Source organism: Oryzias latipes, chromosome 9 (genome assembly GCF_002234675.1).
Source record: "Oryzias latipes chromosome 9, ASM223467v1".
Lineage (NCBI taxonomy): Eukaryota > Metazoa > Chordata > Actinopteri > Beloniformes > Adrianichthyidae > Oryzias > Oryzias latipes.
In genome coordinates this window covers 17,822,142-17,844,416 of record NC_019867.2, presented here as the reverse complement: position 1 = coordinate 17,844,416, position 22,275 = coordinate 17,822,142, and the positions used below count along the sequence as shown (strand labels likewise).

At 43.8% G+C, this 22,275-nt stretch overlaps 1 protein-coding gene across 1 annotated transcript; it reads left to right on the top strand.

Moving 5' to 3' along the window:
- The first annotated feature begins 2,431 nt into the window (after positions 1 to 2,431).
- Positions 2,432 to 17,710, top strand: mn1 (MN1 proto-oncogene, transcriptional regulator). Its single transcript, XM_023958569.1, has 2 exons — positions 2,432 to 7,032; positions 16,377 to 17,710. Exons 1-2 carry the CDS (start codon positions 3,510 to 3,512, stop codon positions 16,586 to 16,588), a joined length of 3,735 nt encoding a protein of 1,244 aa, XP_023814337.1. The 5' UTR covers positions 2,432 to 3,509; the 3' UTR covers positions 16,589 to 17,710.
- The last annotated feature ends 4,565 nt before the right edge of the window (positions 17,711 to 22,275 follow it).

Below are 22,275 nucleotides of genomic sequence, written 5' to 3'. Positions count from 1 at the left end.
AGCAGAGAGTAGTAATGTGACACTGCTTGAGAGCCTGCAGACTGTCCATTGTCTTGAAGTTGCCTTAGCAGCTGCGGCTCTGGGTTACATTTATCATCAGTGGGTTCTGTGTGGAGAGAGGGCCAGAGGGGAGATGAGCGCGCCTCGTCATGCTGGTTTTTACATGTGAGTGGATGGTGGAACTGAAGCAGAGCTATGCTCAGATGATTTCATTTTTCTGTGCTTAAAAACAGTTTATTTGTTGCTTTTGGGTGATTCGTCTTCATACTAATTACAGGCTCTTGAGTGCTGCTGTCATGGGTCAGATCGATGATGTTTGACCGTTTTCTGCTGAATACTTTTTGCATCGAGAACTGAAAAATGAATCTTTGGGAGTTCGGTGATGGAGTGAAAAGCTGAGATGGATTGTTTGGACAAAATTCCAAGGCTTGCTGCCTCCAGATGGCCTCCAGATATGGAGCGATTCCATCAGCAAGGTGATGCAAGGAGAGAGAGAGAGTGCTTTTGTTTTGACTTAAGTTCATCCCAATAACTGGACATTCTTCTCCTTCCACCTGCAGCTGTTTTTCTGAAGGGTTGGCGCTGAGCTCAAACTAGTTTGCTCACTCGAAACGTCTGTTCCCTCAAAGACAATAAGTATGTTTCAGAAGGGGTCGGATTTTTCTGGGTCAAAAAACTAAACCCAAACTTCTGACTTCCTTTTTTTTGTTCTTTTTTAAAGAAAACAACATTTTGTAAATCAAATGTAGCTCAGAACTTCAAATAATCTTTGACATTAATTTTTATTTTAATGTTTCTTATTACTTTCTTGTTTTTCTCTTTTTTAATCTCATATTATAAGAAAAAAGTTAAAATTGTGTTCATTGCATAAATATTTTTGAAATCCTGTATAGTGCCCGTTTATCCTCTGAAATGAAACTTTCATCAGTAAAGCTCCGGTCCAGCGGTGCTTCTGCGCTGAATTCCACCGCTAGATGGCACTGTGTCTGTTTGCTAAAAGCTTTTTTGGTCACTCCAGAAGGCGCAAAGCTCTGGCTGCCACCAAATTACTGTTCATAGTGTCGGGAAAGGTTGCTATGTGGTTCTGCTTTCCCCCGGAAAGAGAGACAGAAAAGGTTCATGCACATGAAGGAAAGTAGCCTTTGCTTGTTTCTACAACTGTAAACACGTGCTGCTAATTTGATGCAAAATGATTTGTTCCATTTTTATTTTAATACAAAAAAACCAATCATCAAACCTGAATTTAATGCAAAAAAAGGAAATAGTTTTAAACAGATTTAATTTCTTGCATGTCAAATTCTTCCAAAAAAAAGAGAGCAAATGTTTTTTTTAACAATTTATAAATCCAGGAGAAAATCTCACATAATTAAAAAACACTGAAGTTACAGATAAAAACAGTGTAATAAGTGCAGATTCTGCACTTATTGGAAGAATAAGTGGGCTTATTAGACACTTATTGAAAAATAAGTGCAGAAAAGCAGTGATGTGCAAAAATAGGTGCTAAATTGATTGAAAGTGGGTGTAATTGTTTTTGCTTGATTATTTATGCACGATAATGAAATATACTTTATTTCAGAATAAAGCTACACCTGAACTCACCCACAGAAAAAATATCCTGCACCTAAAATAAATACTGTTTGAAATCATTCATTCAAATCTAAACGGTTTTTAAAAACTGCAACAGCGAGAAAATGTATGGATTTTTTTTTTCATAAACCGAGGCCTAATGTCATCCACGTGCTTTGAGTTCAGATGTCAAAGAAGGGTTTTCCTGTTTGTCCGGCTGAGACGCAGTCTCACTCGTGGGACTGAAGTGGGTTTTTGGTGCAGACAGACAGACAGAGGTGTGATCGCTGCACTCTTTACTGTTGGCTGGTGTATTATGACTTTACTCCAGAGCAGATCCTGCCTTTAAAACTCTCAGTTCACATTCACAATGTGGTTCATGACACCAACAATTTAGCTATGTCCTTGCTTTTTCCTTTTTGATTGTTTAATAGTTAGTCATGCACATAGTTGAAAGTTGTGCCCTAAAGCGTTTTATTCAAGGAAAATAAAACATACAAACTCTCATATAAGTTGGAGTCTTTAGAAGATGGGATTTGTTCCCTGGTGGTTTTGATATAATTGATTTGATTCTTTTTTACATATATGTACATCTCCAACCTGGTACTGAGACCGAAATGCTACATTTCTCCGCTGGTTAAAAACAAATACCTGCAACATCCAGTTCAAATCCTGCCCCCGGTTTCAAACAGTAACGCTTTTTAGGTGAAAGCCATTTCTAAGATCCGATTTACACGTAAGAGTTTATGAGTTCATTGACTCGGTGGACCACCTTAACAGGATTGGGCCCGCCCCTGGAGCTGCCTGTGGTGTCTGTGATTGGCTGAAACCTCTTGCATGGAAGTGGCAGCAGAAATGCAAAACTTGTTGCTGGCTCCTCCAGACGCGTTGATCTCACTGAGCGCCGAGCGGCAGAGCGGAGTGCGTCTGTGGATCGTTCCCCGGGCGCGCTGACACCTCACCAGAGAGCAGACGACAGATGACGGGACGCACCGAGAGGACGTAAGGCACGGAGCTTCAGTGCAGAGCGCACGGCGTGGCTGAAGGATGCTTCCAGGCGGCACGCTGTTTGTGGAGTGCGGGTAGTGCGTGCCACGCTGCTCCGGACGCGGTTCTCCAAAAACATAAAACGCACGCTCGGATTCTCCGACACCGGGTAGGACGGAGCGCCGAGTTTGTGGACTTCTGCGCACTCTGGACTTTTGGTTGTAAGCCTACCGGACATTTTTATTTTTATATTTTATTTTTTATTGACTTTTTCAAGGACATACGTGGGCAGCGTGTTCTCAAAGACAGATTTTCTTCGCGCAAACCCACAGAAGCAGATCTCGCTCCACGGCTCCACTTTCATTTTCCTTCAGTTTCCAGCATGGAACCACAACAGAAAAACACCAGTCCTGGACATTTATCGAGCTAAAATAATGAATTCATGAGAAAACTAAAAGCGTTGTCCTGTGTTTGATCTTATCCAGTCTTTGCGCCCTCCTGTTAGTTTGTTAAAGGCCAGTTTTGTGTGCTCGCGCTGTACAAGTGCGCACAAAGAAAAATGCTTAGGAGTGTGAGATTTTACACAACAGTGCTTCATTTTTTTGTCTGATCAAATGTAAAAAAAAAGGACAAAAAGCTGCTGTAGTGACTTGTACGCATTCATACAGGAGCAGGCGCGCAGCCTGCGTGCGTATTTGGACACGGTCTGTCCCCTGTCTGCTCCGCGTGCTTGGAGAAGTTTAGACAAAAAAAACATTTATTCACTTAAATGAAAGTCTATATGTTGAGTTTTGACAGTTAAACTTTACTAAGAATTTTGTATCAGCGTGATACAACATTTAAATAGCCTGTTGTGTATCCTTTTTTTTTTTTTTTTTTTTGCTTTCGGGGACAGAAAAAAAACTGTGCCGATGTCTGGCAAACTTGCCGTCATGTGGGATTAATTGCAGAGGAGTATGTTTGGGCTGGAGCAGTTTGGTTCTCAAATTAATAGCAGAAACCCTGGCCAGTCAGAGAGAAACATAAACCGACAAAGGATGAACATGGGCTCCCATTATAAAAGCCCAGGCTTTCATGCTGGAGGCCCTCCCGGAGCCGTGGAGCCAGGCATGGGCCCTATGAGTGAACCGCAAATGTTGGGGCTCAATATGAACATGAACGGAGAGCCCTATGGGGGGTTTCACCCCCGGGGACACCCAGATATGCATGCAGGCGGCGGGCTTCAGCAGCAGCAGCAAGGACCGATGCATGGATTTTTTAACAACCAGCAACCTCATCAAGGACATCCACACGGCCATCCACCTCACCCCCACCAACATCACCCTCACTTCAGTGGGAGTTTTGGAGGCCCTGAGCCAGGGTCATCCTGCCTGCATGGTGGCAGGCTAATGGGCTACAACAACAATGGCATGGGACCACAGCAGGGCTTTGGAGAAGGATTTGATCCTCACGCTGAAGGGCCAGCAGGGGATGGCTTTCCCCAGCAGCAGACGCAGCAGCAGAGGCCTGCTAACCTACCTGACTTTCAACATCATGGGCCTCCCAGTGGCAACCCTGCTGTCCCCGCACCCTGCCTCCCCCTGGACCAGTCACCTAACAGAGCTGCATCCTTCCATGGTCTTCCTTCATCCTCATCCACCTCATCCGAGTCACATGGTTTGGAGCATCGGCGCATCCCAAACCAGGGAGCCGTGGAGGGATTAGAGTACAACTTCCCAAGTGAGCCTACATCTGGACATTTTGATGTACCCGTGTTTTCTCCATCAGAGTCAGAATCTCAGTTACCACATTTTGGGCCGGGTAGGCCTGTGCCCAGTGGAAGTTTTCCAGGAAATCCAGGCATGCCACGGACACCAGGCATGCAGGGCATATCTAAGGGACACCAGCCTCCACCACAGCCCCAGCAGCCTCAGCACGGAGTGTTCTTTGAACGCTTCGGAAATGGCCGGAAAGTGCCTGTGGGAATGGAGCCGGGGGTCAATACAAGACATCCCCTCATGCAGCAACAACAACATGCTGGCTTGATAGCCAGACAGAACTCGTGCCCCCCTGGCCTCCCCCGACCCCCCCAGACTGAACCCGGCCCCACTAACCCTAACATTCTAGATGGAGGGGTCATGATGCCTGGCCAACATAACCAATTTGAATATCCCATTCACAGACTGGAAAATAGAGGTTTGCACCCCTATGGGGACCCAATGTTTAATATGCAACAGCCTGCACCTCCTCCTTCCCAACAGCCCCCAAATCAGAGGCTGCAACACTTTGACTCTCCTTATATTAACATGGCAAAGCGGCCTCGATTTGATTTCCCAAACACGCATAATGGTGAAGGCTGGTGCAACTCCATGGAAAACCACCTCTCTCCATCTGCATATCCAGGCCTTCCTGGAGAGTTCACCCCACCTGTGAATGAAGGTTTTGCTCCGGGTCCCCTGCAGCACCCGGGACCTGAGCCACAGTCTCTGCAGCAGCGTCAGAATGCGGCCATGATGATAAAACAGATGGCTTCACGCAACCAACAGCAGAGGATGAGGCAGCCTAGTCTGCAGCAGTTGGGTCATCATGGCGATGTACCTCCCGGCCCGTTGGGTCATGGTGCCCCGGTCGGGAGCATGCCCCAGCCCAACTTCGAGAGGGAGAATGGTGGCAGGATGCCCAACATTGATGGACAAAATCCTCATGTAACTCAGGAGAACTCATGGTTTCAAGGGTCCCACCCACCAGGAGAAATGATGTCACGGCGTCTGGGTGGAGCAGGTAATGAGTCAGGGCCTCATGACATAGGGCTACAGCAGAATGGGGCTGGGATAATGTTTAGGCCAGGCATTGGGATGCAGGAACCCATGAGAATAGCAGGAGATGGACATGTGCAGAACCTTCATTCCCCTGGCATGCACACCCAGTTCAGTGGGAACATGGGCAACCTGTCCCAGATGCAGTCTCCAGGAGCAGGACATCCAAATGCACCAGCAGAGAGGCGACCAGCTGACTTTCCTGCAACTCCAATGGGAGCACAGCCAACATTCTCCTATGGGGGGGCTAACCGACAGGGGCCAGCACATAGTGCTCCTCAGGGGGTGAACACCTCACCAGGGAGCTACCCCCCTCAGTCTGAGTTCCCCTCAGGCCAGCGGTCATCTGTTAGTAAGCTTGGAGCTCTGTCCCTTGGGAACTTCACCAAAACCAGCACTAAGGACAGTGTTTTTGGTCAGAGCTGCCTAGCAGCCCTGTCCACAGCCTGCCAGAACATGATCGCCAGTTTAGGGGCTCCCAATCTCAATGTAACATTCAACAAGAAGAACCAGAACGAGGGCAAGAGAAAACTAAGTCAAACAGAACAGGACATTAATAGCAACACATCTAATGGGACTGGCAGTGCTGGTCCTGAATATTTTCAAAGCAGCACTTCCCAGAACAGCCAGATGCCTGGCACCGGGAATAGCAACTCTAAGCCTGCAAGTCAAAGTCAGACGGTGCAGGGGGAAGCCAGTGCCCTCTCCCCAAACTACAACATGGACGCTACCCCGTGCAGTGAGGGTAAGACAACAACAGGGAATGGGAGAGGGAGAGGGAGGAGAAAAAGAGACAGTGGACATGTCAGCCCTGGAATTTTTTTTTCCTCTGATAATGGAAACCCTGTTGTGAGTCCAGGCCAGCAGACCCCCTCAGCTGGCCTTGGGGAGAGGGGTGGGGGTACACCCCATGAGAAACACCTCCAGTCCCCGTCTTGGGGCAAAGGAGGCGACTTAATTTTGGGGGACCAGGCTGATCTCATGTCGTCTTTAGACAGTGGCATTCAAAGTGTTGCTGCCAAGTCTGACAGTAGTTCACCTAGAGTGGACTTTCCTGACGATGTCAGCACCCACTACGGCAACGAGGACGAGGTGTCATCCAGCTCGGATGCAGGAGGGGCCTCCACCAGCAAGCCCAATCGCAGCCCCGCGATCGGCGGCTCACCTAAAATGCAGAGGAGCGATCACGGACAGATAAATGGACAAAAACCCCACGGCATGGCCATCAATAATCATACTACCTCGCCACCAGAAAGCTATGGACTGAATTCTGGTGTGAGCACAGGTGGCAGTGGGGTGAGCCATCCAGGCACACCTGGAGTGGAGCAGGTACGCACACCATCCAGCACCTCTGGCCAGGAAGAAATTCATCCTCTGGAGATTCTGCAGGCCCAAATCCAGCTGCAGCGGCAGCAGTTCAGCATCTCAGAAGACCAGCCCCTGGCCATGAAGAATGGCAAAAAGAGTGGCGACTGTCCCTCGCAGAACGGAGACAACGAGCTGGCAAGCTGCAGCCCGGATGCTGGGAAGGGCTCAATGGGCACTATTGACCTTGACACTCTCATGGCAGAGCAGCACGCCACCTGGTACGTGCCCAGCGACAAGGCCATGATGGACGGGTCAGAAGACGACAAGGCCATGGCATCCTGGGAAAAAAATAAAAGCCAAAACAACTGTAAAGAAGGTAAAGCTTTTCCCTTTTTTGATGCCTCTTTTTAAAAGTTTCTTTGATATGCAACTGCTGTGTCGGAAGTGTTTTTAAATTGTATTACGTCCAAGGATTTAGTTTAAAATTCAGTGTAAAACTCCTTTAATGCGCAGATGATGCAGATAATAGACATTATAGACATTTATTGAAATATTTTTTGCAACATTTAAAATTGTATTTACCAAAAAGATATGCACATATATATTCAGCCTATTAAAATCAAAAGAATATCCCCCCAAAAAAATATTAAAATTAAAAAAAACCATTACAGATATGTCTACCATCTTTACACACCATTGTGGAGTTTTTCATTCGTGGCTGTAGGCACTTCAAAAGATCAGCTGAAGAAAAGTAAACATATCCTGTGGTTCTTTATCTCGGTTTTCAGGGTGAACAACTACACTGAGAAGATTAATAGCTTTGTGCGGATATGCGTTTACGCAGCGGGGTTTCCCTGCCTTGTTACGTGTTTGTTTTGTCATTCCTATGGAATAACACTAAGCAGGTGAAAGTCGATAGATTTTTTTTTTAAATATATGCTGGACAGGAACTCAAATATATATCACTGCATCACATTTTTCTTTGCAATTTAGCTTGTTTGGTTCTAAATTGCCTTGTCAAAGTAATTTAGGGATTTTTTTCCCTTTTTTTAAAAAGTTTTTTGTGTATTTGTGTAAAGACCGTATTTATTTATAGAAGAAAACGTGTTTTTGTAATTTTTTTTTAGATTATTTAAAGGGCAAAAATATATATTCTATTTAGAATATCTTTATTTTTCATCAAAGTAAATATTGCGTTATGTTACGCGTTGGAGACTTTTGTTGCTGCACTGTTTCTATCCAAATACAAGCTGTTTCTTTTAATAATTTTATTGTGGTTGTATTTTATATAAACAAAACTAAAGCAATTTAAAATAACACTTTCATTATTTTTACTATTTAAAATTTTATATATATATATATAATATATATATATATATTTGCGTGAATTTTCCCCTCACTTCAATAACTTTCTTTGTTTACTTTTGCTGTGTTGTTTTGATTTAATAGTTTTATTTTAGATCACAATTTGTTTATTTCTTTATTTTACTTAAATTTGACTGAATTCGTTGCCATCCACGCACGCGCGGACCCCGCGTGCACATTCAATTCACGTCTGATCATAGGAGACCCGCCTTTCCCGCGCGCGTGCGTGCGTGCAGCGCCGCTGCTTTCTGAAATCTGCGCAGAAGCTTGTCCGCGTCTCTTTGTTTAGAACAGCGCCATGCGCGCGGTCGGGGACGGGGGCGCGCACAGCGCGGACCCGGGCGTCCGAGCAGATTGTTTCTGCGCGGGAGCTCTGGGTGTTGGGCAGCTGCAGACATGCCAGTGCATGTCCCCACTGACCCTTTATTTTTAACTGAGAAAATCAAAAATACATATCATAATCTATAGTTTTACACGACTTAAACGTTTCTTTTTATTAACTATTTTCGTCTGTACAGCAGCTGCATTAATTCTAAAGTGTTGGTTCTTGCGGCCATTTGCACATTTAGCATAATACAATTAAAAACAGCACTGCTGGCCTAAGTTCTCTACTTTCATCTCATCCCCTTCTCTTCTCCTCTCGTCTCCTCTCATCCCTCCCTGCATGGACACAGGGCATGCGGCTCTCAAGCAATCGATAGCTAGTTAGCACAAATCACGGCTCCTGACAGTTTCTCATTTGAGTGCTCCAGACAGCAAAGATGAAAAAATGGTGGAGGTGTACTTGGAAGAGAAGGGGGGATTTTCAGATTGAATCTGATGCTCAGGCTACACAGAGGAGAGCGAAACAACATCATAATTTAGGATAAATCATCGCCCTACAGGCTGGTTTCCTAACAGCTAACGTCCCACAACACCTACCCCACTCAACTATTACAAAAAAATCGAGCCCGCTTGGACCACTCACTCACTTAAGTTTCAAGTCCTCAATCTTGAGTCGCAAATCCGTCACAAGCGAGAGAATCCTAGTGACACTAATTTCAATTTAATCAGGGCAGTTCTTTAGCCCATTAGCCATAATGAAATATTCCTCCATCAAAGAGGTAAATCATTCTAATAAGAAAAAAATTAAATTATGTAATTTTAGTGACAAGGGAAATTATTATTGCCTCTTGTAGAAAGTTAAAATAATATTTTAGTCAGACGATGGGATCAGCTGTTAACCTATTTACATATATTTTCAATGCAAATACACTGAAGATTATTTTTTTCAAAAAGATATTGTATTTTGCTATATTTATTTTTCATTTCTGTTAATTTACCTGTCCAGCTGTAAGTTTTCTTTGCCACTGGTCGTGTTATTATTGTGTAATACATTTGAAAAAATTAAAAGTAGTTATCATATTAATACATTTGAATATTACCGACTTTTTTTAGTAAATGATGACATAAAATAAGGTTCATTAAATAAGGATACTTAAAAAAATAAAAAAAACAACAGGTTTTTAGAAACTAAGTGTTTTGAAATGTAAAAGTGTGCCCCGATAAAAGAATCAGCCAGTTTCAGGTCAGAGGGAAAAGACCACAAAACAGCGGTGAAAAAAAGCTGCATGTTGGAAGTCAGTTTGGCAGCATAATAAGAAAATTGAAATTCCATTTAGTTTTATCTTTAGTTTAGGCGTTCTTGTCTTAGCATTGTAGCTAAGAAATTCAGGACTTAAGAACCGATGAGAACTAGCGTGTTTATTTGATAACTTTCCTCTGAATACTTAACTTTGTTGACAACTAAATGGTAAAAGTTGGAACAGGAACTGATGCATGCTCCGTCACCAGCTCTCCATGGTCCCTCTGCGCCTGTTTACAGTGATGCGTGTGGCAGTAATATCCCCCTTTGGACCCCATATTTGGCCTCCTCTTTCTGTGTCATTGTGCTGCTCAATCTCTTTCACCAGTTGCTACACAGTGATGCCTTTAAATTCGAATTACCTTTCCCACTTTTTGAGTGTCAGTTAATTTTATTCTTCCTCCTTGGGAAAAAAAAAAAAAAAAAAAGATGCTTCTACATATTTTTCCTCTTCCTTTCTCATCTAAGCAGAAGCTGACCGTTCAGTCGTGCACAGCCGTGATAAGAGGCAACCACCAGGGAAAGGAAGTGATTCAGTCATTTTGTGCTTTCGCAGTGTTTGCCACATGAGCTAGTTTTTAAACTTCAGCACTCTTCGGAGTTGACCTTCAGTTACATTTCACACTTGCTAAACAGACAGGAAACATCTCTAATAAAGATCAAATCTCCATTATTCTAAGTTTGACAGCTTTCTAAAAGTAGGAACTCTCATCTGATCACTCTTCTAGAATGCTGCAGAGGCTCAGATCGAGCCGTGTTAATATTCCAATATTCCAGAAGTGGATCCTGTGAGACTTACCTGGCTTTGACATTTCACCACAACAACAACAATGCCTCGAATCACACCAGTAATTTCCGTTCTTTTTCCAAAAGTGATTGACAGGTGCTTGAACATGGTGAAAACAGCTCGGGGCAGTCCGTGTTCTTTGCCTGTCATTACAAGGTGTTTCATGTTGACTTCTGAAACAACACACATCCAAGTCTTTCACACAAAGTAATGATGACGATTATGATAAGAGCAGCAATTAGCACAGGTTATATTGTTTATCTGCAGTTGTAACTCATCCACCAGCAGTTGCTACAGGCTGAATGTTATTGACAGCTTTATCGAAGCTCAAACCCCTGATCTTTTATCAGATATTTCTTCCTTTTTTTTTCTTCTCCCCCAACCAAAAAGTCTCCGATGAATGCTAAACAAAGCATATTAAAATTAGGATTTGTACAGTCAGATTCAGAGCACACAGATGTGCCTGTGCGTGAATTGTACATGATGTGACAAAGGGCTGCATTGTTGGCGCTGCAACCCGATAGTGTGGATCTGTCAGCTGAAGACGTAAAGTTTGATTTATTTAGTCTCGGTGTCAGGCACGCGGCTTCAGCCTCCCATCTCGCATGTCTCCCTGTGTGGAACACACGCTCTTAATTCTTAACTCTTAATATTTAGGAGTGTTTACTAGATTTGCAAATAGTGCATGACTGAAAAATATGGCCGACGTGCTTCTGTCTGAAATTGAAGAAGCTGAAAGTCACGAGATGTGTGTTCCTTTATGTGCTCCTTGGCAACAGAGGACGTTTGTTGCAGAAGAAAGGCACTTTGCAGGATTTTTCCACTTTTTTTGTTGTTTCTCCTGAAGGAATAAAGTTGGACTAAAACGAAACTTGTCTCAGCATGTGGTGCAGACTCTCTTTGCATGCAGGGTGGAGAGGGGAGCAGAATTTTAGCACATGTGTGTGGCATGGCTCCAAATGCCCACTGTCAAGTTGAGTGACCACCACATCGGTCCTAACTAGACCAAAAAGTGCATCACTTTGACACAGCTGCAGCGAGTTGTATTGTGTTTGTGTGCTGCTACTGACACAAGTACAGCATTTCAAAGGTGTGTGTGTCTGTTCAGGTTCGGAAAGGTGTGGAAGTTGTCACCCTGCCAGCAGCAGTTATGTTATTTGCCATACAGGTAGTCGTCAGGCGCCGTTTAATTTGTATTGAGGAACTGACAAATGAGCTATGACACCGGAGCTGTTTCTCCTGGGAGACAGAAGTAGAGACTGATGGAGTGCAGGAGAAGGTAGGAGAGAGAAAAAGAAGTTGTTTTCCAGAGAGCGTCTGTAGTTTCGCTCACGAGGCCGGTGAGCGGGTAAAACCTATGCGCATTTATGGAAAGAAAGGATTCGATTCACCATATTTAGGCGTTCTGTAACTGATCATATGTCTCCTTTAATTTTATAACCACAAGAAAAAAAGAAAAATGACTTGATTGCTGAAAATGATTTCTTCCTATTTTTGTCTAATCATTATAGTTTTTGTTGGAGGAACCAAAAAGACCCAACTTATTCTTTTTGTTCAAAATAAAAGCGTATCTTTCAAGATTTTATTATGATGTGCAGGTGATTTTTATTTATTTATTTAGTATTTTTTTTTAATCGGAACAAACCCCAGAAAAGAGGGAGTAGCATTGTGCTGAAACAAAATAGAGACAGCAAAGTAGATCAATATGTCACAGACTTGGATGTCATGCTGGACAGGTTCTGGACATGCTTGTGAGTTATGTAGGAGGCACTAAATCACTTCCCATGTTCTGATTTGTGTCTGGTTTCCTCAGCTCTTCTTGTGGCCAGAGGGGGAGGTGTGTGTCGGTGTGTGTTTGAAGGGTTGGGAATGTGTGTGTTGTTGGAGTGAGGGGAGCAGTGCTTGTATGGGCACGTTTTTCTTTTTTCTGTTTTTTTTGTTTTTTTTTTTTTTTGGGTTAATTTTTTTCTGACTTTAGGTTGCAGGGCAGAGAACTGAGAGGAAATTCAAACCCAAATAACCCCCCGTGCCCTCGCCTGAGAAATGTGGCCCCCGCTCCTTCCAGATATCCTCTCTGCTCTGAGAGAAAGGTCACGCTAGGGCAGCTGGGTGGAGTTCAGGGGTGTGTGAGGAGGAGGAAGAGGGGGGGGGGGGGGCTGCAGGCGAGCCTCAGAGCTGCCCCCCCCCTCCACAAACCCTCCAGATGCACAGATACCTGGAACAATACCTCAGTTACCCAAGATGCACCTCATTCAGCTCCTCTGAACACACCTGCAAAAAACAGTAAAATTCCGTTGTTGACCTTTAAACTTTCAAAAAAAAATTGGGGTGGGGGGGCGTAACAGTTTCCGTGCAGCTGCTTTAATTCAGTTTTCTTTTGTAAAAAATCCAGTTTTTGTCTTTGCAGTGGGTGTTTTGTGCTGACAAAGCCACACGCAGGACCAGAGCAGTAGTTATGTGAAAGGAATCTGACCTGATGTCACACACTGTCATAGGAGTGAAGGCCTTTGGGTGTTTTTGTCAGTGAGTCGAGCAATCTGATTGGTGTGGTTTGTGCTGGGAGTTTAGGGTCGTGCACTCGGGACCCCGAGGTTAAAGGTGAAGTGTTGTCATGGAAGTATAGAGCTCGGGATAGAAAAGAAGCAGGCATGAGACGCCGGGGCCTGGGAAATCAGTGTGACCAGAAAGGAACATTGCAGGCTCAAAGCTGCAGACATGCTCTTCATTTTACACTTCTCTCTTAGTTTGTCATGCTTACTTTTCAAACGCATCTCTTGTCAGCCTCGGAGGACGCAGAAGTTCTTTTCAAGCGTGCCGTTGCTTTTAAGATGAATTAAAAAATAAATTGCTTACGTTGAACTGGTGGAATACATGGTCTCTGCGCAACCTTTGTTTATCTTCCCGTGTTGCTGCGGGGCTGTGGAGTGTGTGCAGTATGACATGCAAACCCGTGTCAGACCGTCAGCTTCTAGACACATTGGTGTCATCCAGACAGCCGGAGCTGCACGCCGTACTCTCCGCCTTCATGGCATTCCAGCTCCACTCATCTCCCTGTAAATCGTTTCTGACTGTGTCTGTGAAACAGCTTCACAGCTCTGCTGCCGGGCACGTGAGCCGCCGTGCGCGTCTCTGAGCATCATCAGCATGCAGCAAATAAAAAATGTACCCCACTCGGGGTATTATGATGTGAAATAAATGCATCATTTTAAATTCTGTGTTTATTTAACTCACAACTTTGGTGATCTTTTGTGGCTCTAATGTGGTTAAGAGCATCAAGGTGTATTTTGCCGCTTAGTGCTGTTCACGCCGCTGCTACCGTTCTCCTCTTTTTATTAGGCATTTTTCCCCCCCTCATGTTGGTTGGAGCTAAGCTCTAGTTTCCTGCAGATGAATAGGCTATTATTGAGATATTACCCTGGATATGAATTCTGCGTCAGTCAGTGAACAACCATAACCAGATGGATGTTATTGAAAAAAGAAAAAAAAATCCTGCTTGTAAAATGTCACGCTGATTTGGGATTTAGACATGTGTGATTTAAAATTTCACACAGCCGTTTCCACCTTTGAACGATTCTGCTAACATGGATAAATCTGAGGATTTAAGGGTAGTTTTTCACCCCCCCCCCCCCACACATACACACAGATTCTCACCTCTGGCGTAGCCATGACTACCTTTGTATGCCTGGTAATATTGTCATATTATAATATTTTTGTGTTAAACAAACAAGCTGACAATTCTTTAGTTTTAGGGTGATCAAAAGATTCATTTTGCATGCTGTCAATCCTAAATTGGAATTTTTGTATTATATAAAGATAACATTTGTATGAAAGAAAGCATTTTAGCAATTTTTCGATAGTTTTGTTTATTCTTGATCTTTCAATTCTGTCTGGGGTTTTTGTGTGCAGCCACATGCATATCCATATGTATGCATACACTGTGTGTGGGTGTGTGTGTGTGTGTGTGTGGGAAGCGGCAGCTGAAAGCTGGTGTGAGTATGGCAACGCCGGCAGTGGTTGGTGTGTTTTGGGCTGTGTGTGTTGTCAGTTTGCTGTGTGTCAGCAGTGAGCCAGGGGAACGCTTGGCTGCATATTCAGGCCGGCGCGGACCCTGCTGTGCCAAACTAGCATGAGCTGCTGGCTGGTGCTCGAGGGCACAGAGCTGAGAAGAGAGAGTGTGAGGTTGGGGGGTGGGGGGTGGGGGTGGAGAGGAGGTGAAGCTGGCAGGGGGTGGGGATCAGCCATGCTGAGGTGTATGACTCTACCCTCTGGCAAATGTGAGATCTTGTCACAGCCACCACCAACACGCCTCTAAATCCTCGCCTCTCCCCCACCCACAACATCCAGGGGCCCCCCCACTCACATCAGGTCCCTGCTCCTAAGGAAGGAGATGGTGAGAATCTTTGCAGGGACCAGCGGTTGCAAAAGCAGATAAAATAGGGGAAAAAATGGGAGGCTTTGCTGCCTGACCTTTTACCAAATCCTAGCACTTTTCTGTTCCAGTGGTCACGGCCCAAACTAGCTGCAGGGCAAGCTTGCCTCAGTGCCTGCAAATGTGCTTGTGTGTCTGTCCTGGTTGTTCGAGCCACCTGCCTGAATTGGCTTCCATGTTTCTGGCGGCAGCTCTAAGGCTGCATTCACACCGGGCATGTGCCGCGCTTTCAAGAATGCGCTAAACTGGCATTCTTGAACGGCCTTTTAGCATACGGTGTTCACACTGGACTGTCGCTACCCGATACTGGCGCATGTACCTACCGTTGGAAAAGGGTTGGTGTGAAACGTCGAAGTGGTGCGAATCTTGCTCCAGGATTCTGCCAAATCAAAGTCCCTGATGGGTCAAAGTTCTACTGGTTTAACTTTTAACACGCGGCCATTAAACGCCTGAAAACTGACAGAAAAGCATGCGTAGAGTGGACGCAAGAGTTTTGAGCACAGAATCCTGAAAGCTGCTTCAGCTCCTGACCAGGAGCTTCTGAGCCCAGAAAATTGTCTATCACTGTCCGCCCCCCCTCCCCCACAACACCTCTTTCACACTTGTAACTCAGCCTTTCAGAGCTGTTTCCCACCTGTCTCCTCACTCAGACACCACCTTGTCCCTGCATTTCAAAGATTCACAGTTACAAGCGGCTGATCTGTCTCAACCAGCCCCATAGACCCGAGAAGCGGTTGGTTTTAGCACAGTGAGGAGTTGGGACATTAATCAAACAGGCCTAAATGAAGGCTCTCTAACATGTTCACACACATCTCTCTGTGCTCAGGGCTTGCTTGAAGGCAATGCCCTGAGCACAGGATGCAGCTCGATCCACAACACATAACCTCACAGAGGCTTTGTGTCTCCTCTTCTTGAAAAATTTTCAGCCTTTTTAGCCTTTTGGCACTTCCTCAAGTGTCTGAGCAGTTGAAGTTTTTGCAAACTTCGATATTAACTATTCTCTATGTCATGGACGTGTTCAACTTTGGTTGGGCTTTCTAAAGCTTTTGCAAAATCATTTAATTGCAGGCTTTACACCTTGATGACACGAGGGTTGATACTGTCATGGTCTTTACACCAGGAAATTGGGCCAAGCAGGGTTAAAGGCCACTTTTGTCTTTGCCCTATGACCTACTGATGAGGTCACGGAGGAGTGTTCGGGATTTGCGTGGCTGCCTGGGACAAAATGAATTCAAGCGTGTGTTTTTATTGTTTTATCAGACGTGAAGGAAGGGGGCTGCAAAGAGAGGAAGCTTAGCTTACAGACTCTGGGTCTTATCGATGGTGGGGGGGGGGGGGGGGGGGCAGTGTTGAATTAATTTCACAGTGCAGATTTAGAGTGGGATGTGAAAATGACACTGGTTTAATTAAATGCATGTATTTTTGATGATTCATCCATATCAGAGAATGCCAGCTGTTTGAAATTGTTTTTCTTTTTTACACATTCTTAATTAACCTTTTCCTCTCTGTTGGCAGATTCTGAGCTCTGTCAGAGTAAAGCTGGAGCTGCAACCTCGGGAGCTGGAGGTGGAGGAGGAGGTGGAGGAAACCACCTGCAGTGCCTGTCCGTCCACTGCACCGACGAGTTGGGGGACAGTAAAGGGCGAGGGGCACCTGTCTCCTCCTGGCGCTCGCTCCACTCTGATATTTCAAACCGATTCGGGACGTTTGTGGCAGCGCTGACTTGAGCAAAGAGGAATAAAGACGGACATAAAGGAACATCAGTGGATGGCGGTGATGATTTGTCAGTGAAGCAACGGTGCACCGGCTCGAGAGAGACATTTGACGCTCATCAATGCAAACTTAAACACGCGCGCACGCACACGAAACCCACACATAAAATGCCATGTTCATTTCTGACACATGCAGCCGCATGTACGACAGCTTACATGCTGCTGGACATTGCAGCATGGACCTGACTGGACGGTCTCCACATCTGGAAAACCTCAAATCATTTTTTTTCTCTCATTTTCTTTGTTGAAAAAAAAACGAGAAATGTTAAAGAAGGGGAACTACAAAAAGAGAGGGCAGTTGTCATTGGCTTTGATTGTATGCCGGTGTTTAGTAAAAGTGATGCAATTTCAACTTCATGATTTTCCCTTTTTACTTTTTTGAATCCTGCCCGTTGTAATGCACACCTAATGTGCACATTATACCCCTGGCGGAGGCAATTGATGCCCATTTGAAGCTGAAAATAGTTTCTCTTAAATTCACAGGGTCTTACTACAAATGGGAGTTTCTGTCATTGAGTTGGATGAGAACAGAGAAGGCCCAAGAGGAGGGAATATGCATGAATGTAACAATTTCTTGTAAACGTTAAAGACAAAAGTTAGCCTCTGTGATCTGCTGCTCTCAGACCTAACGCCCACTAAGCTTCTTTGTTTTTTTTAAGAGAGAAAATGTGTTTCCTTCATTCTCTTTTCTTGTCTTTCATCTCGGCTTCACACTGTGTGAGTTCAGCTGCTTGTATACAGTTCAGCCAATGAGAACTGAAAAGTGGTGGAGGTCAGGGGTTTATTCAGTGAGGGATTTAAAAAAAAAAAGGTTGTTGGTATTGCACATGTATAATAAAGAGAAAAATTTGCTGTGTGTTAGGCAATCTTGTAATCTTTAAATAAAGCTTCTGTTAAATTTGAATTTCTCAAACAATAGATGGAGGACTGTGACGGCAATTTACAAACAGATTTTTTTGTTGTTTTCTTTTTTTAATAATATGTAAAGTGCAGTCGTCTGTTTTCCTTCATATTGTATATAACTGTATATGTTTTATTGAGTAACTAAATAACAATAAATATGATGTTAAAGGTGAATTTTTGATTTCCTTTTGTTTATTTCCAGAGAAATATCACAGAGCTATGGATAAAAAGAAGACAGTTGGGATTCTATGCGAAAGATTTCACGCAGATTTGATGCTGTAAAAGAAAAAATCGAGTGTGTTCCTTTAGGACCATTCCTGTCTGCTCTATATTCCAAGTGACATTTTTGACAGGGAAGTTGCAGACTGATGTACAATACCTGACAAGAATGCTGGAACTTGTGTATTATTAAAGCCCAAAGCTGAAACATCAAAAATACAAAAAACAAAAGAGGAGAAGCGTCTCAACCAAAACGATCAACTCCTCTCACACCTGCTTGAAGTCTATTTGTATTTTTACTACGTCTAAAATTATTCAAGAGGAATTTTGCTTCACGGTAAATCTGCAAGCATTTTTTTTCTCACTTTTTTATGCCATTAAGAGTGTGCTTTCTCCATGGCAACCATCACCATCTTGCTTCCTTCCACTCCCCAAACCCTGATCTGCTCACCTCCTCTTTATTGGCCATCTGCATGGATGCTTCATGCTAATCAATAACCCCCCCCCCCCCCCCCCCCGCCCCCATGTGTGCCAGTTCTGAGGTGGAGACGTCAATGCAACCTAACAGGGCTTAGTGATCAGCTTGCAACAGGGATGTCTCGGGCACACAAAGGTGTGTGTTTGCTGCCTGCTGTGTGGGACTGCTCAGCCTGTTGCAAGTGGGATGCACAGACAGCCGGAGCATTAGCAAACAGCAAAGGCTGCGTACATGAGCAACTGTCATGTCACTCGGGACAGTGTGAGCAGGGAGGGAAGAGTGTGGATGAGAGATAAATGCTGGATATTACTCCTCAGTGTGGAAGTACAGCAGGAAATTCTTTGTTAGATGTATCTTAACTCGGACCTTTAAATGTTTTCATCAGTGATGCTTTAAATTAATCCTTACTGATCCAATCAACCCTGTGTTGTTTAAATGCTGGTTGGTCTGAGCTGTTTTATGTAAGATGAACTAAAGAGAGTGCACACATCCAGGATTTTGATGTTTAACCCTTGTGCTATCCTAGGCACTTTAACATTGGGAGTTGGGTCATCTAGACCCACTAGACAGTGCGCTGAACCTTTTTTCTTCAATGATTTGTGATCTTCACTGGTGTCCATGGATTACATGAAATTCTCTCCACCTTTATCCACCTTTGTCATGGTAGAGAGAACACGTCAATGTAAGGGTGGGGTCATAGGATAGCACAAGGGATATGCTGATAATGATTGGACTTGAAATCCACACTAACGTATTTTTCAGTGTGCATCACATAAAAACAATATTTTCCAGAATGGTCAAGTTTCATCCAGGTCAGAGCAACAGAGACATGAAGACACTGGCTCCACTAAAGATGTATGATGCCGGACTTTTTCTGTCAATGAGCTCCCCTACATTTAACCATGCTGGGAGCGAGAATACTATGTGGTCGCCTGAGAACTTGTATGTTTCCCAGCCAACGAACATCTAAAGAATAACAATTTTGCTTGCCATGAAGACCATCCGTGGAGCCATGGGGGCTGGAAAGTTCGCCAAACGCTCTCCAGTCACGCAGTTTTTTTATGTTCTCCTATAAATACATCTCCTATTTGTATAGAAGCGATATGCATCTTTGGGAAAATACCACAATGTTGACATAGGAGCGACCCCCTCCCCCCTCACACCCTCACCTCTCTGCTTACTGCCCCTCCCCTCCCCTACCAAACTCTTTCTACCCCTCGCTGAACCTTTCAGTGCCTGAGAGAGACAGAAAGAAGCAAAGAGGAATGGAAGGAGACTGGAGGTAAAAGAAGTGTCTCTCAGAGGCCTCCACGGTCTTTAAGCCACTATGGTATCCACCAGAGCCCTCACATAAACTCAGCCTCTAAAGGGCTTTTGTCCTGTAAAGAAGGGGTTTGGCTAAATTGGGGGTGCTTGTGGACCGGCGGGTGGGTGTAATATATTTGGCTCCCATGTCTCCATCACTGCAATGGTACATTTTTTTTGTAATGCTATGGAATTGAGAGGTGGGATGTGTGTGAAGGCAAAGGGTGTTTTTTTTCCCTTCTTTTCCTGTGTGTGTGTGTGTGTGGGGGGGGGGGTGTTGGAAATCTTCCAAACAGTGCCTTTTTGCTTAAAAAAAACTCCACTTGTGTAAATGTGCTCTTTGTCCTTTGGCCTATTGTTTGAATAGCATTGTGGACTTTTTGTGGGAAGCTCACAGGGGCCTCGGGGCCTGAGCTGGGGGGAGCACCAGAGAGGGATCAAGGGGGGGGGGGGGCTGGTTGAAAATGACTCGAACCCAGGACAACAGACCCTCAAGGAGAAGCCAACGTTGGATTTGGGAACAGTTGATGCAAAGTTCACACATCTTTAAAAATGGATTATTACTCACAAAAACATGGTGCATATAAGATCAAGACTTTATTGCCCATTAATGGTTTGTAGTTTAAATCCCCCAAACATTGTAAAAAGTGGCCGATTTTCAGAGGTCCACTGTGAAACTCATAGAAGGTATATGAGACAGACGATGTATCGCCTCCGACAGGGAAAAATGTTTAAAAATGGATGCCAATGTTTCCATGTGAATATTTTTTCACCTTCTTAAAATAATTGCCTAAATCATTTTTTGTCAAAAATGATTTTTTTTGCCTAAATCTTCTCCTCATTATGCTGGCCACCTCTGGTAAAGTTGCCTACATCTTCAGTTAACCCTTGTGCTATCTTAGATGACCCCACCCTTACATTGACGTGTTCTCCCTACCATGACCAAGGTGGATAAAGGTGGAAAGATTTCATGTAATCCATGGACACCAGTGAAGATCACAAATCATTGAAGAAAAAGGGTTTAGAGCACTGTCTAGTGGGTCTAGATGACCCAACTCCCAATGTTAAAGTGCCTAGGATAGCACAAGGGTTAAACAGAACATACCATTCTATTCCTTAGTATAATTGCCTACAGTGTGTCAAGAGTGTGACTTAGGTAGTTTTATTTTGCCTAAGTCACAAGTCAAGATGTTTTAGCCAATTTTATAAGCATTTCATGATGGCTACTAATTCCAGAAATAGAATAAGTTTTTCAGATTTTGAGGTTATTTCCATAATTCAGTGCTCTTCCCATGTTGGTAGGTAAAAACGTTTACTATGCTATACACTAGGCTAAAAATATTCCATAAGACTTCACCTTTTGATTTGTTTTTTGTTTTTGTTAAAATTCCCGTTAAGGAAGTCAGCTAAAAAACGATAAAAGTAAAATGGCTTTTAATGGCTTTTAGATGTTACAATGTTTGAATGAACAGTAGGATTTGATGTCTCATTTTCTCAACAGTCCATAATCCAATTAACATTTTGATTCTGTATTGCAATCTACAATCTAAAAAGAATCCCAAAAGACCCTCTGTACTTTTGTGCCAGGGACTAAATGTAGCTTCATAAAATAGACCGCAAGATAATTTTTCTCACAGTAGTCATGCATTTTTGAATAGACATACGGCCAGTCGTGCGTCACCACTTAGGTCAGAAAAATTATCATTAAAAAATGTTGCTGAGAGATCCTGATGCAAATTAACATTTTTCTACCAACTGAAGCTTAAAAATGGAAAAAAGTTAAAGGCACTTTTTTTTCTCTTCTCTTCTCTTGGTCTTCCTGAAAAACATTAAAAAATGGTTGAACAATCCCATTGACTGTGAAAAACATGCACCAACCCTATCTACATCTGGACCTAAGAGAGACAAGCAGATAAAGGTTGAACCTGACTTTAAGAATTTTATTAAGACCGGGTTGAGGGACCTGCCCAGTGTTGATTCACACTATACTGCAGAAGCAGAGCTACCTGCAAAGACTAAAATTCCTTTACCCAGGTACCACCATCTCCTAACTACATTGTGAATACCATCAGAAGGCTACAACTTCTGGGGTAAGGGCTGTTGGAGTCCAATATTTTCCAATGTTTTCCATGGGAACTATTATGTATTTATTTCGAGGAAAGATCAGTGGGACTTTTGTGTTTTATTCAAACACACGAAATATTAGTAGGGATATATTTGACCCATGTGTCAACAAGAAGGTTGAAGCGAGGCAAGAGAAATCTCAGAACAAGGATTCTGCCAATGAAGAGAGGTCTGTTTGGACAATGGACTTGCAAGCCACTGTGTCCAAAAACCCCAGCCAGCAGTCTATATTGCAAAACAAAACGGCAGCCCATACCTTTACCCTTTTCAACTTGGGTTCAGAGAAAGCTACTGCTACATTTGAGACAAATCAGAAGGTGATCTGTGTCGTGAGGTGTTTGCTCTTCTTTAAGATTGTCATTTTAACCCTTGTGCTATCCTAGGCACTTTAACATTGGGAGTTGGGTCATCTAGACCCACTAGACAGTGCTCTGAATCTTTTTTCTTCAATGATTTGTGATCTTCACTGGTGTCCATGGATTACATGAAATCTTTCCACCTTTATCCACCTTTGTCATGGTATGGAGTACATGTCAATGCAAGGGTGGGGTCATCTAAGATAGCACAAGGGTTAAAGGTGTGATCAAAGGCTATCCAGAACTCAAGGAAATCA

What these genes read in the sequence shown, in the direction of transcription:
- mn1 (XM_023958569.1), top strand. Translation starts at nt 3,510, where the DNA reads ATGTTTGGGCTGGAGCAGTTTGGTTCTCAAATTAATAGCAGAAACCCT. An exon ending in CCAAAACAACTGTAAAGAAG is followed by an intron (nt 7,033 to 16,376) that starts GTAAAGCTTTTC and finishes CTCTGTTGGCAG; the next exon opens with ATTCTGAGCTCTGTCAGAGT.